General features: G+C 42.4%; 1 protein-coding gene across 3 annotated transcripts in view; it reads left to right on the top strand.

Moving 5' to 3' along the window:
- The window catches only part of srp72 (signal recognition particle 72), a 134,462-nt gene that overhangs the window by 105,141 nt on the left and 8,632 nt on the right, over positions 1-20,689 (top strand). For 2 of the 3 annotated variants that reach the window (XM_072252140.1, XM_072252142.1), the window contains exons 16-18: positions 4,240-4,377; positions 12,970-13,007; positions 15,417-15,576. In XM_072252140.1, coding sequence (XP_072108241.1) covers positions 4,240-4,377; positions 12,970-13,007; positions 15,417-15,576 — 336 coding nt within the window. Of the gene's footprint in view, positions 1-4,239; positions 4,378-12,969; positions 13,008-13,636; positions 13,953-15,416; positions 15,577-20,689 lie in introns of those variants that run through there. The other variant, XR_011885306.1, reaches the window with a different exon arrangement.

The following is a 20,689-nucleotide window of genomic DNA, read 5'->3' as shown; positions in this document are numbered from 1 at the left end:
GGAGAGGACGTTTCCTAAACTGGAGGAGTCCAGGACCAGAGGACACATCCTCAAAATAGAAGGATGTCCATTTAGAACAAAGATGAGGAATTTCTTCAGACAAAGGGTGGTGAATTGAATTGACTTTATTGCTTACATCATTCGTATACATGAGGAGTAAAAATCTTTACGTGACATCTCCGTTCAAATGTGCATGTGCAGTTATAGTAATTTATAATAAATATTATGTTCAACAGGATAATCAAGAAAACATAAAAGTACAGTTGCATCAGCATGAATTAAACAGCCTGGTGCCAGAAGCTGTCCCGGAGCCTGTTGGTCCTGGGTTTAATGCTGTGGTACCGTTTCCTGCATGGTAGCAGCTGGAACAGTTTGTATTTGGAGTGACTCGGGTCCCCAATGATCCTTCAGGCCCTTTTTATACACCGGTCTTTGTAAATGTCCTGAATCATGGGAAGTTCACATCTACAGATGCGCTGGGCTGTCTGCACCACTCTCTGCAGAGTCCTGTGATTGAGGGAAGTACAGTTCCTGCACCAGGCAGTGAGACAGCCAGTCAGGATGCTCTCAATTGTGCCCCTGTAGAAAGTTCTTAGGATTTGGGGTGCCATACTAAGCTTCTTCAACCGTCAATAGAAAAGATCCTGAGAGGCAGGATTTATGAACATTTGGAGAAGCATAATATGATTAGGAATAGTCAGCATGGCTTTGTCAAAGGCAGGTTGTACCTTATGAGCCTGATTGGATTTTTTGAGGACGTGACTAAACACATTGATGAAGGTCGAGCAGTAGATGTAGTGTATATGCATATAGTGTATCGGACCGCAAAGCACTCCAGCGTGTGGTGAAAACTGCCCAGCGGATTATCAGCACCCAATTGCCCACCATTGAGAACATCTACCATAAACGCTGCCTGGGCAGGGAGAAAAGTATTATCAAGGATGCATCTCACCCTAACCATGGACTTTTTACTCTCCTCCCATCCCATAGGTGCTACTGGGCTAAGAAGTGGCAGATGGAGTTCAACCCAGATAAGTGTGAGGTGATTCATTTTAGTAGGTCAAATATGACGGCAGAATATAGTATTAATGGTAAGACTCTTGGCAGTGTGGAGGATCAGAGGGATCTGGGGTCCAAGTCCTTAGGACACTTAAAGCTACTACGCAGGTTGACTCTGTGGTTAAGAAGGGGCATACAGTGTATTGGCCTTCATCAATCGTCGGATTGAGTTTAAGAGCCGAGAGGTAATATTGCAGCTATATAGGACCCGGTCAGACCACACTTGGAGTACTGTGCTCAGTTCTGGTTGCCTCACTATAGGAAGGATGTGGAAACCATAGAAAGGGTGCAGGAGGATATTTACAAGGATGTTGCCTGTATTAGGGAGCATGCCTTATGGGAATAGGTTGAGCGAACTCGGCCTTTTCTCCTTGGAGTGTCGGAGAATGAGAGGTGACCTGATAGAGGTGTATAAGATGATGAGAGGCATTGATTGTGTGGATAGTCAGAGGCTTTTTCCCAGGACTGAAATGGCTATCACGAGAGGGCATAGTTTTAAGGTGCTTGGAGTAGGTACAGAGGAGATGTCGGGTAAGTTTTTTACTCAGAGAGTGGTGAGTGCGTGGAATGGGCTGCCGGCAACGGTGGAGGAGGCAGATACAATAGGGTCTTTTGAGAGACTCCTGGTTAGGTACATGGAGCTTAGAAAAATAGAGGGTTATGGGTAACCCTAGGTAATTTCTATAGTATGTACATGTTCGGCACAGCTTTGTAGGCGCTGAAGGGCCTGTATTTTGCTGTTAAAGTTAAAGTCTGTCCTGAGCCTTATAGGCTCATTTGGTTTCTGTGGCGTGAAGTGACTGAGAGTATGAGATTCCCCCCCCGGATAGGACGCTAGTCTATCGCGAGGTTAACCCCCAGCATTTTGCCGATACCCATTTTCAGCTGGGTGGACTGGAGCAGTGTGTGGTGAAGTGCCTCGGTCAAGGACACCCATGCTGCCTCGGCTGGGGCTCGAACTCATGACCTTCAGATTGCTAGTCCAACGCCCCAATCACTTGGCCACGTGCCACACACCTTTTGCTGTAGGTTTTCTATACTTCTATGTTTCTATGTCTGAGGTGAAAGAGGCGCTGTTGTGTCTTTTTCACCACACAGCCGGTATGTACAGACCACGTGAGATCCTCAGTGATGTAGATGCTGAGAAACTTAAAGCTGTTCACCCTCTCGGCCCCAGATCCATTGATGTCAATAGGGGTTAGCCTGTCTCCATTACTCCTGTAATCCACAATCAGCTCCTTTGTTTTTGTGACCTTGAGGGAGAGGTTGTTTTCTTGACAGCACTGTGTCAGGGTGATGAGTTCCTCTCTGTAGTCTGCCTTGTTATTATTTGTAGTCTGCCTCATTATTATTTGAGATTAGGGCAATCAGTGTAGTGTCGTCAGCAAATTTAATTAGCAGATTGGAGCTTTGGGTGACAACACGATCATGGGTATACTGAGAGTAAAGGAGGGGGCTTAGTACACAGCCCAGAGGCGCTCCTGTGTTGAGGGTCAGAGGGGCAGAGGTGAGGGAGCTGACAGGAAATCCAGGATCCAGCTACACAAGGCAGGGTGAAATCTGAGGTTTCTGAGCTTCATGTTGAGCCTGGAGGGAATTATGGTGTTGAATGCTGAACTGTAGTCCAGGAACAGCATTCTCACATAAGCATTCCTCTTCTCCAGATGTGTAAAGATGGTGTGCTATTGCGTCGTCTGTCAATCGGTTGTGTCGGCAGGGGAATTGTAGGGGGTCCATGCTGCAGATGTAGTCCTTGACCAGACTCTCAAAGCATTTGCTTTATATTTAGATGGGGGAGAGAATGGGCAGACTATTATTTGGATGGGGACGGAATTCAAAATGTACAGATGCAAAGGGACTTGGGAGTCCTTGTGCAGGATACCCTAAAGGTTAACCTCCAGGTTGAGTCCATGGTGAGGAAGGCGAATGCAATGTTGGCATTCATTTCTCGAGGTATAGAATATAAGAGCAGGGATGTGATGTTGAGGCTCTATAAGGCACTTGTGAGACGACACTTGGAGTACTGTGTGCAGTTTTGGGCTCCTTATTTTAGAAAGGATATACTGACATTGGAGAGGGTTCAGAGAAGATTCACAAGAATGATTCCAGGAATGAAAGGGTTTCTGTATGAGGAATGTCTGGCAGCTCCTGGGCTGTATTCCCTGGAGTTCAGGAGAATGAGGGGGGATCTCATAGAAACATTCAGAATTTTAAAAGACCTGAACACATTAGATATGACAAAGTTATTTCCCATGGTAGGGGATTCTAAGACAGGAGGGCATAACTTCAGGATTGAAGGACGTCCATTTAGAACTGAGATGCGGAGAAATTACTTTAGTCAGAAGGTGGTAAATCTGTGGAATTTGTTGCCTTGAGCGGCTGTGGAGGCCAAGTCATTGGGTATATTTAATCAGAGATAGATAGGTTCTTGATTAGCCAGGGCATCAAAGGGTATGGGGAGAAGACAGGGGAGTGGGGATGACTGGAAGAATTGGATCAGCCCATGATTGAATGGCGGAGCAGACTTGATGGGCTGAATGGCCTACTTCTGCTTCTATACCTTCTGGTCTTATTGAGGTGAGTGTGACAGGACGCCAGTTGTTCAGACGTGTTACTGTGGTCTTTTTAAGTACAGGGACAATGGTCGATGTTTTGAAGTGGGGGGGGGTGCATTCTACAATGGGAGAGGGAGAGATTATAAATGTCTGTAAACACACCTGCCGGATGTGCCGCACGCATCCTGAGTACTCACCCTAGGCTGCTGTCCGGTCCCGCAGCCTTGCGACTCTCCATGGAATTCATTGCCACCGATGGTTATGGAGGCCAAGTCATTGGATGTATTTAAAGTGGAGGTTGATAGGTTCTTGATTAGAAAGGACGTCAAAGGTTACGGGGAGAAGGCTGGAGAATGGGGTTGAGGGGGATAATAAATCAGCATGATGGAATGGCAGAACAGACTCAATATCCTGCTCCTGTGTCTTATGGTTTTATGTTCTGGTCTTCAGCGCATCACATCCATGCTGACCCTTTTGCCCATTTACACAAATAACATTTGCCTGCACAAGGTCCATACCCGTCTTGCCAAAATACGTACCTGTCAGTGCACTGATGGAGAAACATTAAAGTTTAAAGAGGTCCATTTAACGATTACACTTACATTTCCTGAACGCTTCTGTCCAGACTTAGCAAGCACTTGCCTTCACTGGAAGCTATGTCTTTCAAGGTGGATGTCGATGCCTTAGAGAATTCACATGGTGCCACGTACATAAGGAAGAAGGCTGGAAAAGTGGCCGGTGAAAGCCAATTGAAAGAACGTGGGTATGTGGAAAAATTGTTAAAATTGATTTTTCTGAAACACAGAAGGAATGGTTTTATATTCACTTGGATAGTGAATGGCAAAGGAGAGATAGCTGCATGATACCAGTCCAAAGAGGAAGGAGGCAGAATAGGACTTGGTTCTGTCAAACGAGGTGATCCATGCCAAACAAAAAGTAGTTTAGGAACAGTACTTGGTGTGATTTAGTGGAAAAACAAAAGGAATAATCTAAAATTATAAAAATTAATAAGGACCAACTTCATTGAAATGGCAAGGAATCCAGCTAAAGGAAGTCGAACCGACTATGACCAAACTGTAATGGAACGATGGGTGACGTCTGACCAAACTGTAGTGGAACGATGGTTTATATCTGAGCAAACTGTAATGGAACAATGGGTTATGTTTTATGAAAACCTCATCCTAAATGAAGCATGGTGGAAGGAGCATCATAACTTGGGGCTGCTTTGCTGCCCCAGGGCCTGGACAGCTTGCAATTGTTTGTGGAACAATGAATTCAAAATTGTATCAAGACATTTTATAGAAAAATGTCAGGGTAGAGGCCCGACAACTGAAAGTTACTGGAAGTTGGATGATGCAAGAAGATGATCTGAAACACATAACTAAATCCACTTCAGAATGGTTTCAAAAGAAGAAAAATCATGTTTTAGAATGGCCATGTCCTATTCTAGACCTTAATCCTATTGAGGTGTAGTGGCATGACCTAAAGAGGGCCAGGTATCCCAGAAATATTGATGAACTGAAACAGTTTTGTATGGAGGAATGGTCTAAAATTCCTCCTTATCATTGTGCAAGTCTGATCTGCAGCTACAGGAAACGTTTGGTAGAGGTTATTGCTGCAAAAGGAAGTTCTACCAGTTATGAAATAGAAAGATTCAGATACCTTTCGCAGCCTGGACTGTGAATAATGAAAGAATGTGTTCACTGGCAGCACTTGCGGGCTTCCCACAGCATTGAAGGTGCTGGTAGTTAACACAAATGATGCATTTGACTGTGTTTTCATTCACGTGATAAATCTGAATTTGAATTTTTCCTGAATTTTGTAGTTTCCATGATATTCTCCAAAATAAATACAGGCAAGAGGTATTCATTTAAAACAACACCCACCTTCCCACCACATTGCTACTTAAGAAAATTTACCCTCTCTTGAATTAACCTTCTGCTCTTGATAATCCACACCTGTTGGACAATCCACACTAGGGATGCTTGAAGAGAGCTTCTTTTTAACCAGGGTGGTGACTGAGGTTTTGAATGCAGTTTCCCAGTGGTTTTTCTGATTTCAAGAGTGAGCGATCAGCAAGAGGGATTCATTAGAGAGGGCCAACAAGAAAAATTCAAGTGCAGGTGGAGCAGCCTTCTATTTGGAGTGAGCCAGTGTTGAGAGTGGCTTTGGCTCATCAGGCTTAGGTGAGCAACGCACAAACACTGGGGGAACTCAGCAGGCCAGTCTGTGTCCATGGAAAAGCATTTAGTCGCCGTTTCAGGCTGAGACCATTAACTCCTGATGAAGAGCCTTGGCCTGAAATGTTGTCTATACTTGGATTGCCAGCATCTGCAGATTTTCTCTTGTTTGTGTTTTAGGCTTAGTCGAGATTATGTGTGGGTGAGGTAGATTCTCTTGTAAGTTTCTCGCTCTCTCTAACCATATTTGTTCATTCTATATCTGTTAGGGTAGAGTAAATTGGTAAGAATGGCTCCAGGTAGTGTTTTGTACTGTGGGAAATCTGCAGCCTCCCAGATAAACACATCTTAACCAAGTGCACCAAGCTGCAGCTCCTCAGAGAAAGCATTAAAAAACTGAAGCTGCAGCTTGATGAGCTTTGACTCATACAGGAAAATGAGGAGATGTTAGACAGAAGTTACAGGGAGGTAGTTACTACAAGGTTGCAGGAGATAGGTAACTGGGTGACTATCAGGAGGAAGAAGGGAAATGCACAGCCAGTGTAGAGTACACTTGTAGCCGGTTCTGCAATAATAAGTATACAACTTTAGATACTATTGGGGGGGGGGGGAGCAACGATGACTGAGTCAGGTGCTGTGACTCAGAAGAGCAGAGAGGTGAAGAGGACTTTGGTGTTGATAGGAGATTACTTAGTCAGAGGACCAGAAATGAGGTTCTGTGGGCACAATACAGACACCAGGATGGTATGTTGTCTCCCTGGTGCCAGGATCAGGGATGTCTTTGATTGGGTCCGTGGCGTTCTCAAGGGCGAGGGTGAGCAGCCAGACGTATTGGCACCAATGGCACAGGTAGACATGGTGAGTAGGTCCTGAAGAGAGATTTTAGGGAGCCAGGTAGAAAGTTGAAATGAAATCAAATCATTAGAAAGAGCTGACATAGGGTTGGATGGTGTTGAATTATTGTGGATTGAGCTAAGGAACTGCAAGGGTAGAGAGACCCTGATGGGAGTTATATACAGACCCCCAGCAGCAAGGATGTTGTCTACAAATTACAGTGGGAGATAGAAAATGCAAGCCAAGAGGGCAATGTTACAATAGTCATGGGGATTTCAATATGCAAGTAGCTTGGGAGTATCAGGTTGGTGCAGGATTCCAAGAGCGGCAACTTCTAGAATGCATACGAGATGGCTTTTCAGAGCAGCTCATGGTTGAGCCCACTGGGGGATCAGCTTTTCTGAATTGGGTGTTGTGCAATAATCTGGAATTGATTGAAGAGCTTAAGTCAAAAGAATCCTTGGAGGCAAATAATCATAATATGATCGAATTCACCATGAATTTTGAGAAGGAAAGGCTAAAGTCAGAATTATCAGTATTACACTAGAGTAAAGGGAATTAGAGGCATGAGAGAGGAGTTGGCCAGAATTGATTGAAAAAGAACACTGGCAGGATGACAGCTGAGCTGCAATGGCTGGAATTTCTGGAAGCAATTTGGAAGCCACAGGATATATATATCCCTAAGATATCCATATTCTAGAGGAAAGATGACACATCTGTGGCTAACAACAGAAGTCAAAGCCAGCATAAAAGCCTAAGAGTGGCATATAATAGATAAAAATTAGTGCTCTATTAGAGGATGTATGGGTGTCAGGGAGGGGTAGCACCTCTGGTGGGGGAACATGTCGTGTCCTTTTCAGGGTGGCTTGTCCACCTTTGGTCCCCACCTGGCTCTCAGCTCTCACCTGCGGCTCCCCGTAGCTGTTTGCATGCGACAGCGGCCATACCCCGGGCAACGGCTTCGACAAGCCGGCTAAACCAGGTGAGGGTAGCTGACGGGTCTCAAACCCTCGGTGAGATAGAGAGTTGTCTATCCCAGCATGTGAAGACAGACTCCGGCGGATTGAGCGGACGAGACCAACGGAAGGTCCAACGCTCAAGAAGGCGGTCTCTGCAAGCGTCGTGGAACATGTAGAGCAGGACAAGACACAGAAGACATCCTGGTCATCCACTGCGCCTCGTCCCATCTCCAGCCGTCTAGACTCTGTCTTGCCGCTGGATCCAGATGGGAATTGGGAAGAGAGAGTGAGGCTGACGCTGCGCAACTCTCCCTCACTTAAATCCAAATCAAGCGCTGGTTTCGACACCATCATAATGGTGTCGAGGTCTTCATCAACAACAACAATGGACGAACAACAATTAGAGGATTAATAGAGGATTGGGAAGCTTTCAAATACCAATGGAAGGCAACTAAAAAAATCAATAAGGAGTTAAAGATAGAATACGAAAGTAAGCTAGCCAATAATATTAAAGAGGATACCTAAAGTTTCTTCGACACATAAAGTGTGAAAGAAAGGAGGGAGTGGATGCTGGAGAGGTAGTAATGGGGGACAGGAAAATAGCGGATGAACTGAGCCAGTATTTTGCATCACTGTGGAAGACACTAGCACTATGGTGGAAGTTCCAGGTGTCAGGGGTCATAAAGTGTGTGAAGTTACCATAACTAAGGAGCAGGTTCTTGGGAAACTGAAAGGCCTGAAGACAGACAAGTCACCTGGACCAGGGTTCTGAAGGATGTAGCTGAAGAGATTGTGGAAGAATTAGTAATTATATTTCAAGGGTCACTAGATTCTGGATTGGTTCTGGAAGAATGGAAAATTGCAAATGTCACTTCACTCTTCAAGAAAGGAGAGACAGAAGAAAGAAAATTATAGACCAGTTAGTCTGACCTCAGTGGCTGGTAAGATGTTGAAGTCGATTGTTAAAGACGTAGTTTAAAAAGGGACGTTTTCTGGTTGGCTGCTCGTGACTAATGGTGTTCCTCAGGGGTCAGTATTGGACTGCTACATTTCATATTGTTTGTCAATGATTTAGTAGTGGAATTGATGACTTTGTGGCAAAGTTTGCAGATGATGTGGAGATAGATGGAGGGGTAGGTAGTGCTGAGGAAGCAATGCGATTGCAGCAGGACTTTGACAAATTGGTAGATGGGGCAAAAAAGTGGCCGATGGAATACAGGTGTTGGAAAATGTATGACAATGCATTTTGGTTAAAAGAATAGTGGTTATTATGTAAATGGGGTGAAGGTTCAAACATCAGAGGTTGCAGAGGGACTTTTGGGAGTCCTCATGCAAGACTCCCGGAAGGTTAATTTGCAGGTTGAGTTTGTGGTAAAAAAAAAAGCAAATGCAATGTTGGCATTTATTTCAAGGGGAATAGAATATAAAAGCAAGGAGATAATGCTGAGCCTTTAAGACACTAATCAGGTTGGCTGCCAGTGATTAGTGGTGTTCCACAGGAGTCTGTGTTAGGACCAATTCTTTTTGTTATATGTCAGTGACTTGGAATTTCGTAATTGATGGCTTTGTTGCAAAGTTTGCAGATGAGACGAAGATAGTTGGATGGCTTTGGGGAAGTAGAGAGACTACAGAAGGGCTTAGATTAAGAGAATGTACAAAGAAGTCGCAGTTGAACTGCAGTGTCAGGAAGTGTATGGTCATACCCTTTGGTCGGTCTGTCTGTCTGTCTAGGTACCATATCCGATGCGGACTTTGACCATGGTTTTCCATATAGATCTATCCTTCGTGTTTTGGATGACTTCCATTTCCTCGATGTGTAGCCACCTGGCTATGCTTTTGATGTACATAAGCCAAGGTCTTCCTCTAGGTTTGCTCCCCTCAATCTTTCCAGAGAGTATGAGTTTTTCTCGTTCATCTTTCCACATGATGTGTCCTGGGAATCTGAGTTGTCTTTCTCTTATTGTTGGTATGAGTGAGCGAACTGCTTGGGCTCTTCTGAGAACTTCTTCATTTGATGTGTGTGTGGTCCATGATATTTTAAACATTCTCCTGTAGAACCATAATTCAGCTGCTTCTCGTCTCTTTTCCATTGCTGGAGAAATGGTCCAGCGTTCACTTCCATAAGTCAGGATAGAATAAATGTAGCACTGCAGTATTCTGTTTTTAGTGTACGTGTTCATCTTTCTGTCTGTTAATATGATCTTCATTTTTTGGAAAGCTTCTTTCGCCATTGCTATTCTGTATTTGATATCTGTGTCACACCTGCCATTACTTGTTATTAGGCTGCCAAGATATTTGAATTTGTTGACTTGTTTGATGTTTGTATTTCCGATCTTGAAGAAACCCTTTGGTAGAAGAAATAAAAGGTTGATTATTTTCTAAATGGAGAGAAAATACAAAAAAACAGATGCAAAGAAACTTGGCAGTGCTTGTGCAGGGTTCTCTTAAGTAAGGACATGTTTGGCACAGCTTTGTGGGCCGAAGGGCCTGTATTGTGCTGTAGGTTTTCTATGTTTCCATGTAAATTTGCAGGTTGAGTCTGTGGTGAGGAAGGCAAATGCAATTTTAGCATTTATTTCTAGAAGACTAGAATGTAAAAGCAAGGCTGTAATGTTGAGACTTTATAAAGCATTGGTAAGGCCTCACTTGGAGTATTGTCAGCAGTATTTTAGAAGAAAACTGTGGTGTACAAAGGCTGTTGTAAATCTAGTCAAGAAGAAAAGGAGAGCTTACGAAAGGTTCAAAAACTAGGTAATGATAGAGATCTAGAAGATTATAAGGCTAGCAGGAAGGAGAGCCAGAAGGAGCCATGAGAAGGCCTTGGTGGACAGGATTAAAGAAAACCCCAAGGCATTCTACAAGTATGTGAAGAGCAAGAAGATAAGACATGAGAGAATACGACCAATCAAGTGTGACAGTGGAAAAGTGTGTATGGAACCGGAGGAGATAGCAGAGGTACTTAATGAATACTTTACTTCAGTATTCACTATGGAAAAGGATCTTGATGATTGTAGGGATAACTTACAGTGGACTGAAAAGCTTGAGCATGTAGATATTAAGGAAGAGGATGTGCTGGAGCTTTTGAAAGGCATCAAATTGGATAAGTCGCCGGGACCAGATGAGGTGTACCCCAGGCTACTGTGGGAGGCGAGGGAAGAGATTGCTGAGCCTCTGGTGATGATCTTTGCATCATCATTGGGGACTGGAGAGGTTCCGGAGAATTAGAGGGTGCCAGATGTTTTTCCCTTATTCAAGAAAGGGAGTAGAGATAGCCCAGGAAATTATAGACCAGTAGGTCTTACTTCAGTGGTTGTTAAGTTGATGGAGAAGATACTGAGAGGCAGGATTTAGGAACACTTGGAGAGGCATAATATGATTAGGAATAGTCAACATGGCTTTGTCAAAGGCAGGTCATGCCTTACGAGCCTGATTGAATTTTTTGAGGATGTGACTAAACACATTGATGAAGGTAGAGCTGTAGATATAGTGTATATGGATTTCAGCAAGGCATTTGATAAGGTACCCCATGCAAGACTTTTTGAGAAAGTAAGGAGACATGGGATCCAAGGGGACATTGCTTTGTGGATTCAGAACTGGCTTGCCCACAGAAGGTAAAGGGTGGTTGTAGACAGGTCATATTCTGCATGGAGGTTGGTGACCAGTGATGTGCCTCAGGGATCTGTTCTGGGACCCTTACTCTTAGTGATTTTTGTAAATGACCTGGATGAGGAAGTGGAGGGATGGGTTAGTAAGTTTGCTGATGACACAAAGGTTGGGGGTGTTGTGGATAGTATGGAGGGCTGTCAGAGGTTACAGCGGGACATGATAAGATGCAAAACTGGGCTGAGAAGTGGCAGATGGAGTTCAACCCAGATAAGTGTGAAGTGGTTCATTTTGTTTGGTCAAATATGATGGCAGAATATAGTATTGATGGTAAGACTCTTGGCAGTGTGGAGGATCAGAGGGATCTTGGGGTCCAAGTGCATAGGACACTCAAAGCTGCTGCGCAGGTTGACTCTGTGGTTAAGAAGGCATACGGTGTATTGGCCTTCATCAATCATGGGATTGAGTTTTGGAGCCGTGAGGTAATGTTGCAGCTATATAGGACCCTGGTCAGACGCTACTTCGAATATTGTGCTCAGTTCTGGTCGCCTCACTACAGGAAGAATGTGGAAACCACAGAAAGGGTGCAGAGGAGATTTACAAGGGTGTTGCCTGGATTGGGGAGCATGCCTTATGAGAATAGGTTGAGTGAACTCGGCCTTTTCTCCTTGGAGCGACGGAGGGTGAGAGGTGACCTGATAGAGGTGTATAAGATGATGAGAGGCATTGATCGTGTGGATAGTCAGAGGCTTTTTCCCAGGGCTGAAATGGCTATCACGAGAGGGCATAGTTTTAAGGTGCTTGGAAGTAGGTACAGAGAGTATACCTACTTCCAGAAGTAAGTTTTTCACACAGAGAGTGGTGGGTGTGTCGAATGTGTGGTAGAGGCGGATACAATAGGGTCTTTTAAGGAGACTCTAAGATAAGAGCTTAGAAAAGTAGAGGGCTATGCTTTTGGGAAATTCTTGGCAATTTTTAGAATGGGCGACATGGCACAACATTGTGGGCTGAAGGGCCTGTAATATGCTGCAGATTTTCTATGTTCTAACATTTCCCTCAGAGTGGATACCACATGGCTACCCTTTAATGCATGTTGGCTTCCACTTTACCAGGCCTTTAGACGACACTGACTATACTTGACATCAAATATTGTCGTGGTTAAATGTCACTTAAAATTACTGGGCAATAATGTTTAATTGTATTCAAGCACTCCCTCTGTCTTCAAATACCCATCAGATGATGTTACTGGAGAAGTACAGCACAAAGACAGGGTGTTCAGCCTGCCTAGTCTGTGCTGATTTATTTAACTGCCTACTACCAATACTCTCCATAGACCTACCATCTATGTACGTATCCAAACTTCAGTTAAACATTGAAATTAAGCTTGCATTCACCTCTTGTTCCACATTCTCATGACCGTCATGTTTCCCTTAAACTTTTCACCTTTTACCCTGCACCCCATTACCTCTAGTTGCAGTTCCACTCAGTGGAATCTCAGTGGGAAAAAGCTTCTTGCGTTTACCCTGTATACCCCTCATAATTTCAAGACTGGTTTTTACTGAACTTTTGTATGAAATGGTCTGTGATCAGTGATGAGTAGTTGTTTGTATTTACATTTCCATGACTTGGATTAATTTAACAGCTGCGAGGGAAATGGAGCAAATTTATTCTGCACTATATCTGAAAACTTAATGGCTGCAATTTTTATAACATTCAGGTTATTTTTTTCTGCTTTGATAGAATTTTTCCTTCTGACATTTTCTTTTCTTTGTTTTACAGACAGGGTGATACAAAGAAAAAGAAGAAGAAAAAGAGAGGTTTTTTCCTTTACATTTCTTATTTCTGTTTACCAGCATCAATTTCAAGTAGCATATGGTTAATTTGTGATAGATTCTGCTGTTCATTTATTATGTTACTTCGCTCGACACCCTAAACTAGTTTAAATTGAACCTTGAACATTACTGTGAATGGCTGTGGGGCAATGTTTTGGACCATAAGACATAGGAGCAGAAAAAGACCATTCAGCACATTGAGCCTGTTCTGCCAATCAATCATGGCTGATCCTTTTTCCCCCCCCCTACAGCCCTACTCCACAGCCTTCTCCCCATAACCTTTGATGCTGTGTCCAATCAACAACTGATCAAGCTCTGCCTAATAACCAGTTCTCCACAGCTGCCTGTGGTAATAAATTCCACAAATTCACCACCCTCTGGCTAAAGAAGTTTTTCTGCATCTCCGTTTTAAGTGGACTCCATTCTATCCTGAGGATGTGCCCTCTTATCCTAGACTCCCCCACCGTGGGAAACATCCTTCCTACATCTGCTCTGTCTAGGCCTTTCAGCATTCGAAAAGTTTCAATGAGATCCCTCCTCATCCTTCTAAGCTCCAGGGAGTACTGACCCAGAGCCATCAAATGTTCTTCATACGATAACCCTTTCATTCCCAGAATCATCCTTCTGAACCTACTCTGAACACTCTCCGGTGCCAGCATATCTTTTCTTTGATGAGGAGCCCAAAACTGTTGACAATACTCAAGGTGAGGCCTCACCAGTGTCTTATAAAGCCTCAGCATCACATCCCCAGGACTTGACAGGGTATTCCCTCGGACCTTGAAGGAGACTAGTGTTGAAATTGCAGGGGCCCTGGCAGAAATATTTAAAATGTCGCTGTCTACAGGTGAGGTGACGGAGGATTGGAGAATGGCTCATGTTGTTCCGTTGTTTAAAAAAGGATCGAAAAATAATCCGGGAAATTATAGGCTGGTAAGTTTGACGTCAGTAGTGGGTAAGTTATTGGAGGGAGTACTAAGAGACAGAATCTACAAGCATTTGGAGAGACAGGGACTTATTAGGGACAGTCAACATGGCTTTGTGCGTGGTAGGTCATGTTTGACCAATCTATTGGAGTTTTTCGAGGAGGTTACCAGGAAAGTGGATGAAGGGAAGGCATTGGATATTGTCTACATGGACTTCAGTAAGGCCTTTGACAAGGTCCCGCATGGGAGGTTAGTTAGGAAAATTCAGTCGCTAGGTATACATGGAGAGGTGGTAAATTGGATTAGACATTGGCTCGATGGAAGAAACCAGAGAGTGGTAGTAGAGAATTGCTTCTCAGAGTGGAAGCCTGTGACTAGTGGTGGGTCCATTGTTATTTGTCATCTATATCAATGATCTGTATGATAATGTGGTAAATTGGATCAGCAAATTTGCTGATGATACAAAGATTGGAGGTGTAGTGGACAGTGAGGAAAGTTTTCAAAGCCTGCGGAGGGACGTGGATTAGCTGGAAAAATGGGCTGAAAAATGGCAGGTGGAGTTTAATACAGACAAGTGTAAGGTATTGCACTTTGGAAGGACAAACCATCGTAGAACATACAGGGTAAATGGTAAGGCACTGAGGAGTACAGTGGAACAGAGGGATCTGGGAATACAGATACAAAATTCCCTAAAAGTGGCGTCACAGATAGATAGGGTTGTAAAGAGAGCTTTTGGTACATTGCCCTTTATTAATCAAAGTATTGAGTATAAGAGCTTATGATGAGGTTGTATAAGGCATTGATGGGGCCAAATCTTGAGTATTGTGTTCAGTTTTGGTCACCAAAGACAAAGACAAATGATGATGGAGACAGCAGCCAGAGAACTGGAAATGAATACCAATGAATTGATCCACTTGACCCGAAACAGGAGTGTGTGGGCCATGGCAGTCAAAGCTCAAGCTGGGCACGGCACCTGATGATGATGATGATGATGATGAAAATCTGGTCAATTCAGAATTACAGGTTGGACACATGATCATTTCTGTACTTCCCATAGGGCATAGAAGAGTGAACAGTAATGTCTGTATGATGTATACACATTCACCCTATGGTTCAGTAGGTGCTCTGATTTTCTCTAACGTGCCAAAGCTGTGCTGCGTAGAGAATTGGAATAGAGTTGATGAGCAGAAGAGAGAGGTTACATGAAAATGAAATGGGGGTAGAACTTGTATCTATGAGATTGTTCTGATGGCCAAGTGGAATGACCTTCAATGTTGATAGAAACATGAAGTTGTTTCTACTTCAGAGATTTCAGAGATGTAAAAACAACTTGGGAATGAGAATACCTTTTCATAATGAGGCCAAATTTTAGAAAAAAACAGCAAATTCAGACATTCTTGATCTAATTTAGCTAAACGAATGAACTTAAGTTAGTCCAATGTGTGTAATTGTCCGACTTTTTAACATGCAGGTAAACTACCCAAGAATTATGATCCGAAAGTACCTGCAGATCCAGAACGATGGCTTCCCATGCGGGAACGCTCCTATTATCGTGGGAGAAAGAAGGGCAAGAAGAAGGAGCCCATTGGGAAAGGAACTCAAGGTGCAACGTCATCTGGAGCTAGTGAACTGTGAGTATCTGCTGTGTGTGATGGTCTTTCGAGGTCCCTGTGCTGAATAATACAAGTGGATATTTGGCAGAGTATGGAATCTGATTCAATCACTTGTCGGGTGGAATGGCATCCTCCTGTACTCCAAGATCAAAAGCAGTACTGAAATCAGTTATAGTTCTTATGTTGGTACCAGATCATAACTGAAAGACTCATCAGTTTCAACAAACTTGGGAACACAGATATTTTTATCTTTAAGAATTCTGTGTTTATCGAGGCTGTAACTGCTGTCAGTGTCAATTGGTAATTTAGTTTTGTGGAAAGTTTCACCTGCTGATTGAGTAATGAGGGATTGCACCTAAACCCAAGGGAGTCCAATATCCTTGCGGGCAGGTTTGTAGAGTTGTTTGGGAGGGTTAAACTAATTTGGCAGGGTGATGGGAACTTGACTGATAGTGCTTAAAATTCAGGACTGAAGGTGCTACATTTGAATGTGCACAGTATACAGACTAAGATAGATAAAGATGGCACAGTTACAGACTGGCATGTATGATGTTGTAGGCATCGCTGAATCATGGCTGAAAGAAGATTATACCTGAGAGCTGAACAACCTTGGATACAGATTGTATCGAAATTTGCAACAAATTTGCTGAGGATACAACCATTGTTAGTAGAATCTCAGGTGGTGACGAGAGGGTGAACAGGAGTGAGTAAGATGAAAGAGCTGATTGTGGACTTAAGGAACGGTAAGACGAAGGAACACATACCAATCCTCATAGAGGGATCAGAAATAGAGAGAGTTGCAGCTTCAAGTTCCTGGGTGTCAAGATCTCTGAGGATCTAACCTGGTCTCAACATATTAATGTGGTTATAAAGAAGGCAAGGCAGTGAGTATACTTTATTCGGAGTTTGAAGCGATTTGGCATGTCAACAAATACGCTCAAAAACTTCTATACAGGTGGTCCCCGTTTTTCGAACGTTCGATTTACGACACCTAGCTGTTACGAAAGACCTACATTAGTTACCTGTTTTCGCTAAAAGAAGGTGTTTTCACTGTTATGAAAAAAGGCAGCACATGTCCGAACAGCCAAGCTCCTCCCCGGAACTGCATTCTAGCCGCCATTGCTTAAACATGTGCTTTATCTCGATTTATTTTGTGAATCCGTTTAGCAAGATGAGTTCTAAGGTATCGGAAAAGCCTAAAAGAGCTCGTAAGGGTGTTATACTTAGCGTAAAATTAGACATAATTAAGCGTTTTGATCGTGGTGAACGAAGTAAGGATATTGTCCACGCGTTGAACTTGCCTGCATCCTTCATTCGCACTATTTGTTTGTAGAGAGAAAGAATTTTGAAAGCTGTCGATGTTACTGTTGGTTCTGCTCGTAGCAAATTGGTCTCTCTTGGTCAGCATCCAATAGTGGATAAAATGGAGAGTCTGTTGCTTGAGTGGATTGATGGGTGTACAAAGCGTGGTGTTCCGTTAAGTTTTCTTATACTTAAGGAGAAATCAGTCAGTCTTTTTAATAAGCTGAAACAGAAAGCACTGGACGATGGTGATGAAAGTGTTGCAAAAGTGGGATTTAAAGGTAGTCATGGGTGGTTTGATCGGTTTCTGAGGCGAGGGCAGCTGCATAGTTTAACGTTTACCGGAGAGAATGCTTTGGCTGATACTGAAGCTGCCGAAAAGTTCCCAGCAGAACTGAAGAAAATAATTGCAGAAGGTGGTTATTCGTATAAACAAGTGTTTAACTGTGACGGAGCTGCAATTTATTAGGGTCTTCCCGATTCTGGTAAGTGAACCTACACTGTAAATACATTACTTCTACTTTATATAGGCTGTGTATTTTTACATGTTATTTGGTATGATTTGGCAGCTTCATAGCTTAAAGGTTACTGGAGAGAGTGTTTCTGCCGAGAGCACTTCCGCCGAGAGTGCTGTCGTGAGATTTTCGCTGCGCTAGACAGTGCTGCAGAAAAGTATTTCTACTTTATATAGGCTGTGTATTTAAAAGTTCTTGCTTTTATTATATGTTACTATTATTTTAGGTTTTATGTTATTTGGCATGATTTTGTAGGTTATTTTTTGGGTCTGGGAACGCTCAAAATTTTTTCCCATATTAATAAATGGTAATTGCTTATTCACTTTACGACATTCCGGCTTACCAACTATTTCATAGGAACGCTCTACCTTCGGATAGCGGGGGAAACCTGTATTTGTACGGTGGAGAGCATTCTGACAGGCTGCATCACTGTCTGGTACGGAGGGGCTACTGCACAGGACCGAAAGAAGCTGCAGAAGGTTGTAAACCTAGTCTGCTCCATCTTGGGCACTAGACTACAAAGTACCCAGGACTTCTTTAGGGAGTGTCCATTATTAAAGACCTCCAGCACCCAGGGCATGCCCTTTTCTCACTGTTACCATCAGGGAGGAGGTACAGAAGCCTGAAGGCACACACTCAGCAATTCAGGAACAGCTTCTTCCCCTCTACCATCTGATTCCTAAATGGACATTGAACTCTTGGACACTACCTCACTTTTTTTAATATACAGTATTTCTGATTTTGCACATCTTAAAATAATCTATTCAATATATGTAATCAATTTACTTGTTTATTATTATGTTTTTATTTATTTATTACTATTTTTTCTCTCTCTGCTAGATTATGTATTGCATGAATTGCTGCTGTTAAGTTAACAAATTTCCCATCACATGCCAGTGATAATAAACCTGATTCTGATTCTGAAAGGACAGGCAGTTAGGCAGAGGAGGTGGCTTAGCTTTGTAAATCATTAGAAAGAACTGACATAGGGTCAGAAGGTGTGGAATCATTGTGGGTAGAGCTAAGGAATTGCAAATGTAAAAAGATCCTAAAGTGAGTTATACACAGAGTATAACTATAACAGCAGTAAGGATGTGGTCTACAAATTACGAGCAGACATAGAAAATGCATACCAAAAGGGCAATTTTTACGATAGTAGTGGAGGATTCGATATGTAGGTAGATGGGGAAAATCAGATTGGTGCAGGATTCAGGGCGAATTTCTAGAGTGCATACAAGTTGGCTTTTTAGAGCAGCTCATGTCTGAGCCCACTAGAGGATCAGCTATTCTGGATTGGGTGTTGTGTAATGAATCAGAATTAATTAGAGAGTTTAAAGGCAAAGAACCCATCGGGGCAAGTGATCATAATATCATCGATTTCACCCTGAAATTGGAGAGAAGGAGAAGCTACACTTAAAAAAAAACAAGACAAAACAAAACAAAGACTGGGCTGCTTATATTTCATCAGTTAAGATCATTATTTGTCATTAACTCCGCTCCTCTGTACACAAACAAAAAGTTATTAAAAAGGATTCGGAAAAGGTCAGCTTGCATCATATGAAAATGTCGAATAAATGGCCTCCAGGTTTCTTCAAATTTATCTGAAGGATCAATGGTACCACTCCTAATTTTTTCCAAATTTAAACATGTTATAGTTTGAGAAAACCATTGAAATGTAGTTGGGGGATTGGAATCTTTCCATTTAAATAAAATGGATCTTCTGGCTATTAATGTAACAAATGCAATCAAACGACAAGCTGAAAGGGATAAATGACTAAAGTCTATCATTAGTAATCCAAAAATTGCAGTAATAGGATGAGGTTGTAAATCAATATGCAAAACTACTGAAATAATATTAAAAATGTCTTTCCAATATTTTTCCAAAAGAGGGCAAGACCAGAACATATGTGTCAAGGAAGCTACCTCAGAATTTCATCTATCACAGACAGGATTTATATGGCAGTAAAAACGAGCTAACTTATCCTTAGACATATGAGCGCTATGAACCACCTTAAATTGTATCAAAGCGTGTCTAGCACACATTGAAGATGTGTTGACTAGTTGGAGAATTTTCTCCCATTTCTCTGTGGGTAAAGATACCTGAAATTCTCTTTCCTATTCATTCTTAATTTTATCAGACATACTTAAATGTATTTTCATAATTAAATCATAAACAATTGCTATTATACTCTTCTGATAGGGGTTTAAGTGTGGCCAAGTGGTTAAGGCATTGGACTAGCGACCTGAAGGTCGTGAGTTCGAGCCCCAGCCGAGGCAGCGTGTTGTGTCCTGGAGCAAGGCACTTAATCACACATTGCTCTGCGACGACACCGGTGCCAAGCTGTGTGGGTCCTAATGCCCTTCCCTTGGACAACATTGGTGTTGTGGAGAGGGGAGACTTGCAGCATGGGCAACTGCTGGTCTTCCATACAACCTTGCCCAGGCCTGTGACCTGGAGAGTGAAGACTTTCCAGGCGCAGATCCATGGTCTCGCAAGACTAACGGATGCCTTAAAGGGGTTTAAACCTAAAAAGTTTTCTGTAATTTCAGTTTGATGTAATATCGGAAAAGTAGGTAAAATAACCTTCAAGAAGTTTCTAATCTGTAAGTATCTGAAAAAATGTGATCTAGTTAAATTATATTTATTAGACAACTGTTCAAAGGACATGAGACAATTATCCATGAATAAATCACAAAAACATATTATTCCCTTCGTTTTCCATAAAAGAAAAGCTTGATCAGTTCTGGATGTTTGGAAGAAAAAATTGGATATAATAAGACTTGATAAGGTAAATTTATTCAATCCAAAAAATGTACGAAATTGAAACCATATTCGTATTGTATGTTTAATTATTGGATTAATCATTTGTTTATTCAGTTTAGTAAATGCAAAACTTTAAAAATCTTCTTCTGTTTAATGAGATGATTCAAACCATTCATATTCCATGAAACAAAATTAAAAATATTATCCATTATACTTGAATAAACCATATGGTGTGTAAAGGGTTAACCTTACTGCATAGGAAACTCATGAATCAGGAAGAGGGAAAAAGGTTAAAAGTGTAACCGGAAGTTACGACACTTCAGACATATTTGTAGTTTCAGATCAGCTCAGATAGAAAAAATCAAACTAAAAATAGTCCCACCCCCCACTCACAAAGACCCGAAAACTGGCCAGTAGACAGCCAGATAACCAACTAGACACTTCCCTACCCGCATCTCTCTTGAAGGCAAGTCTCTGATGAAAAGGAATTCAAAATATCACCCGCAGTCAAAACATTGAGAAGAGAATGCCATAAGAAACCCCAAAGAAA

Source organism: Mobula birostris, chromosome 3, assembly GCF_030028105.1.
Source record: "Mobula birostris isolate sMobBir1 chromosome 3, sMobBir1.hap1, whole genome shotgun sequence".
Lineage (NCBI taxonomy): Eukaryota > Metazoa > Chordata > Chondrichthyes > Myliobatiformes > Myliobatidae > Mobula > Mobula birostris.
This window is presented reverse-complemented; position numbering and strand designations above follow the sequence as displayed.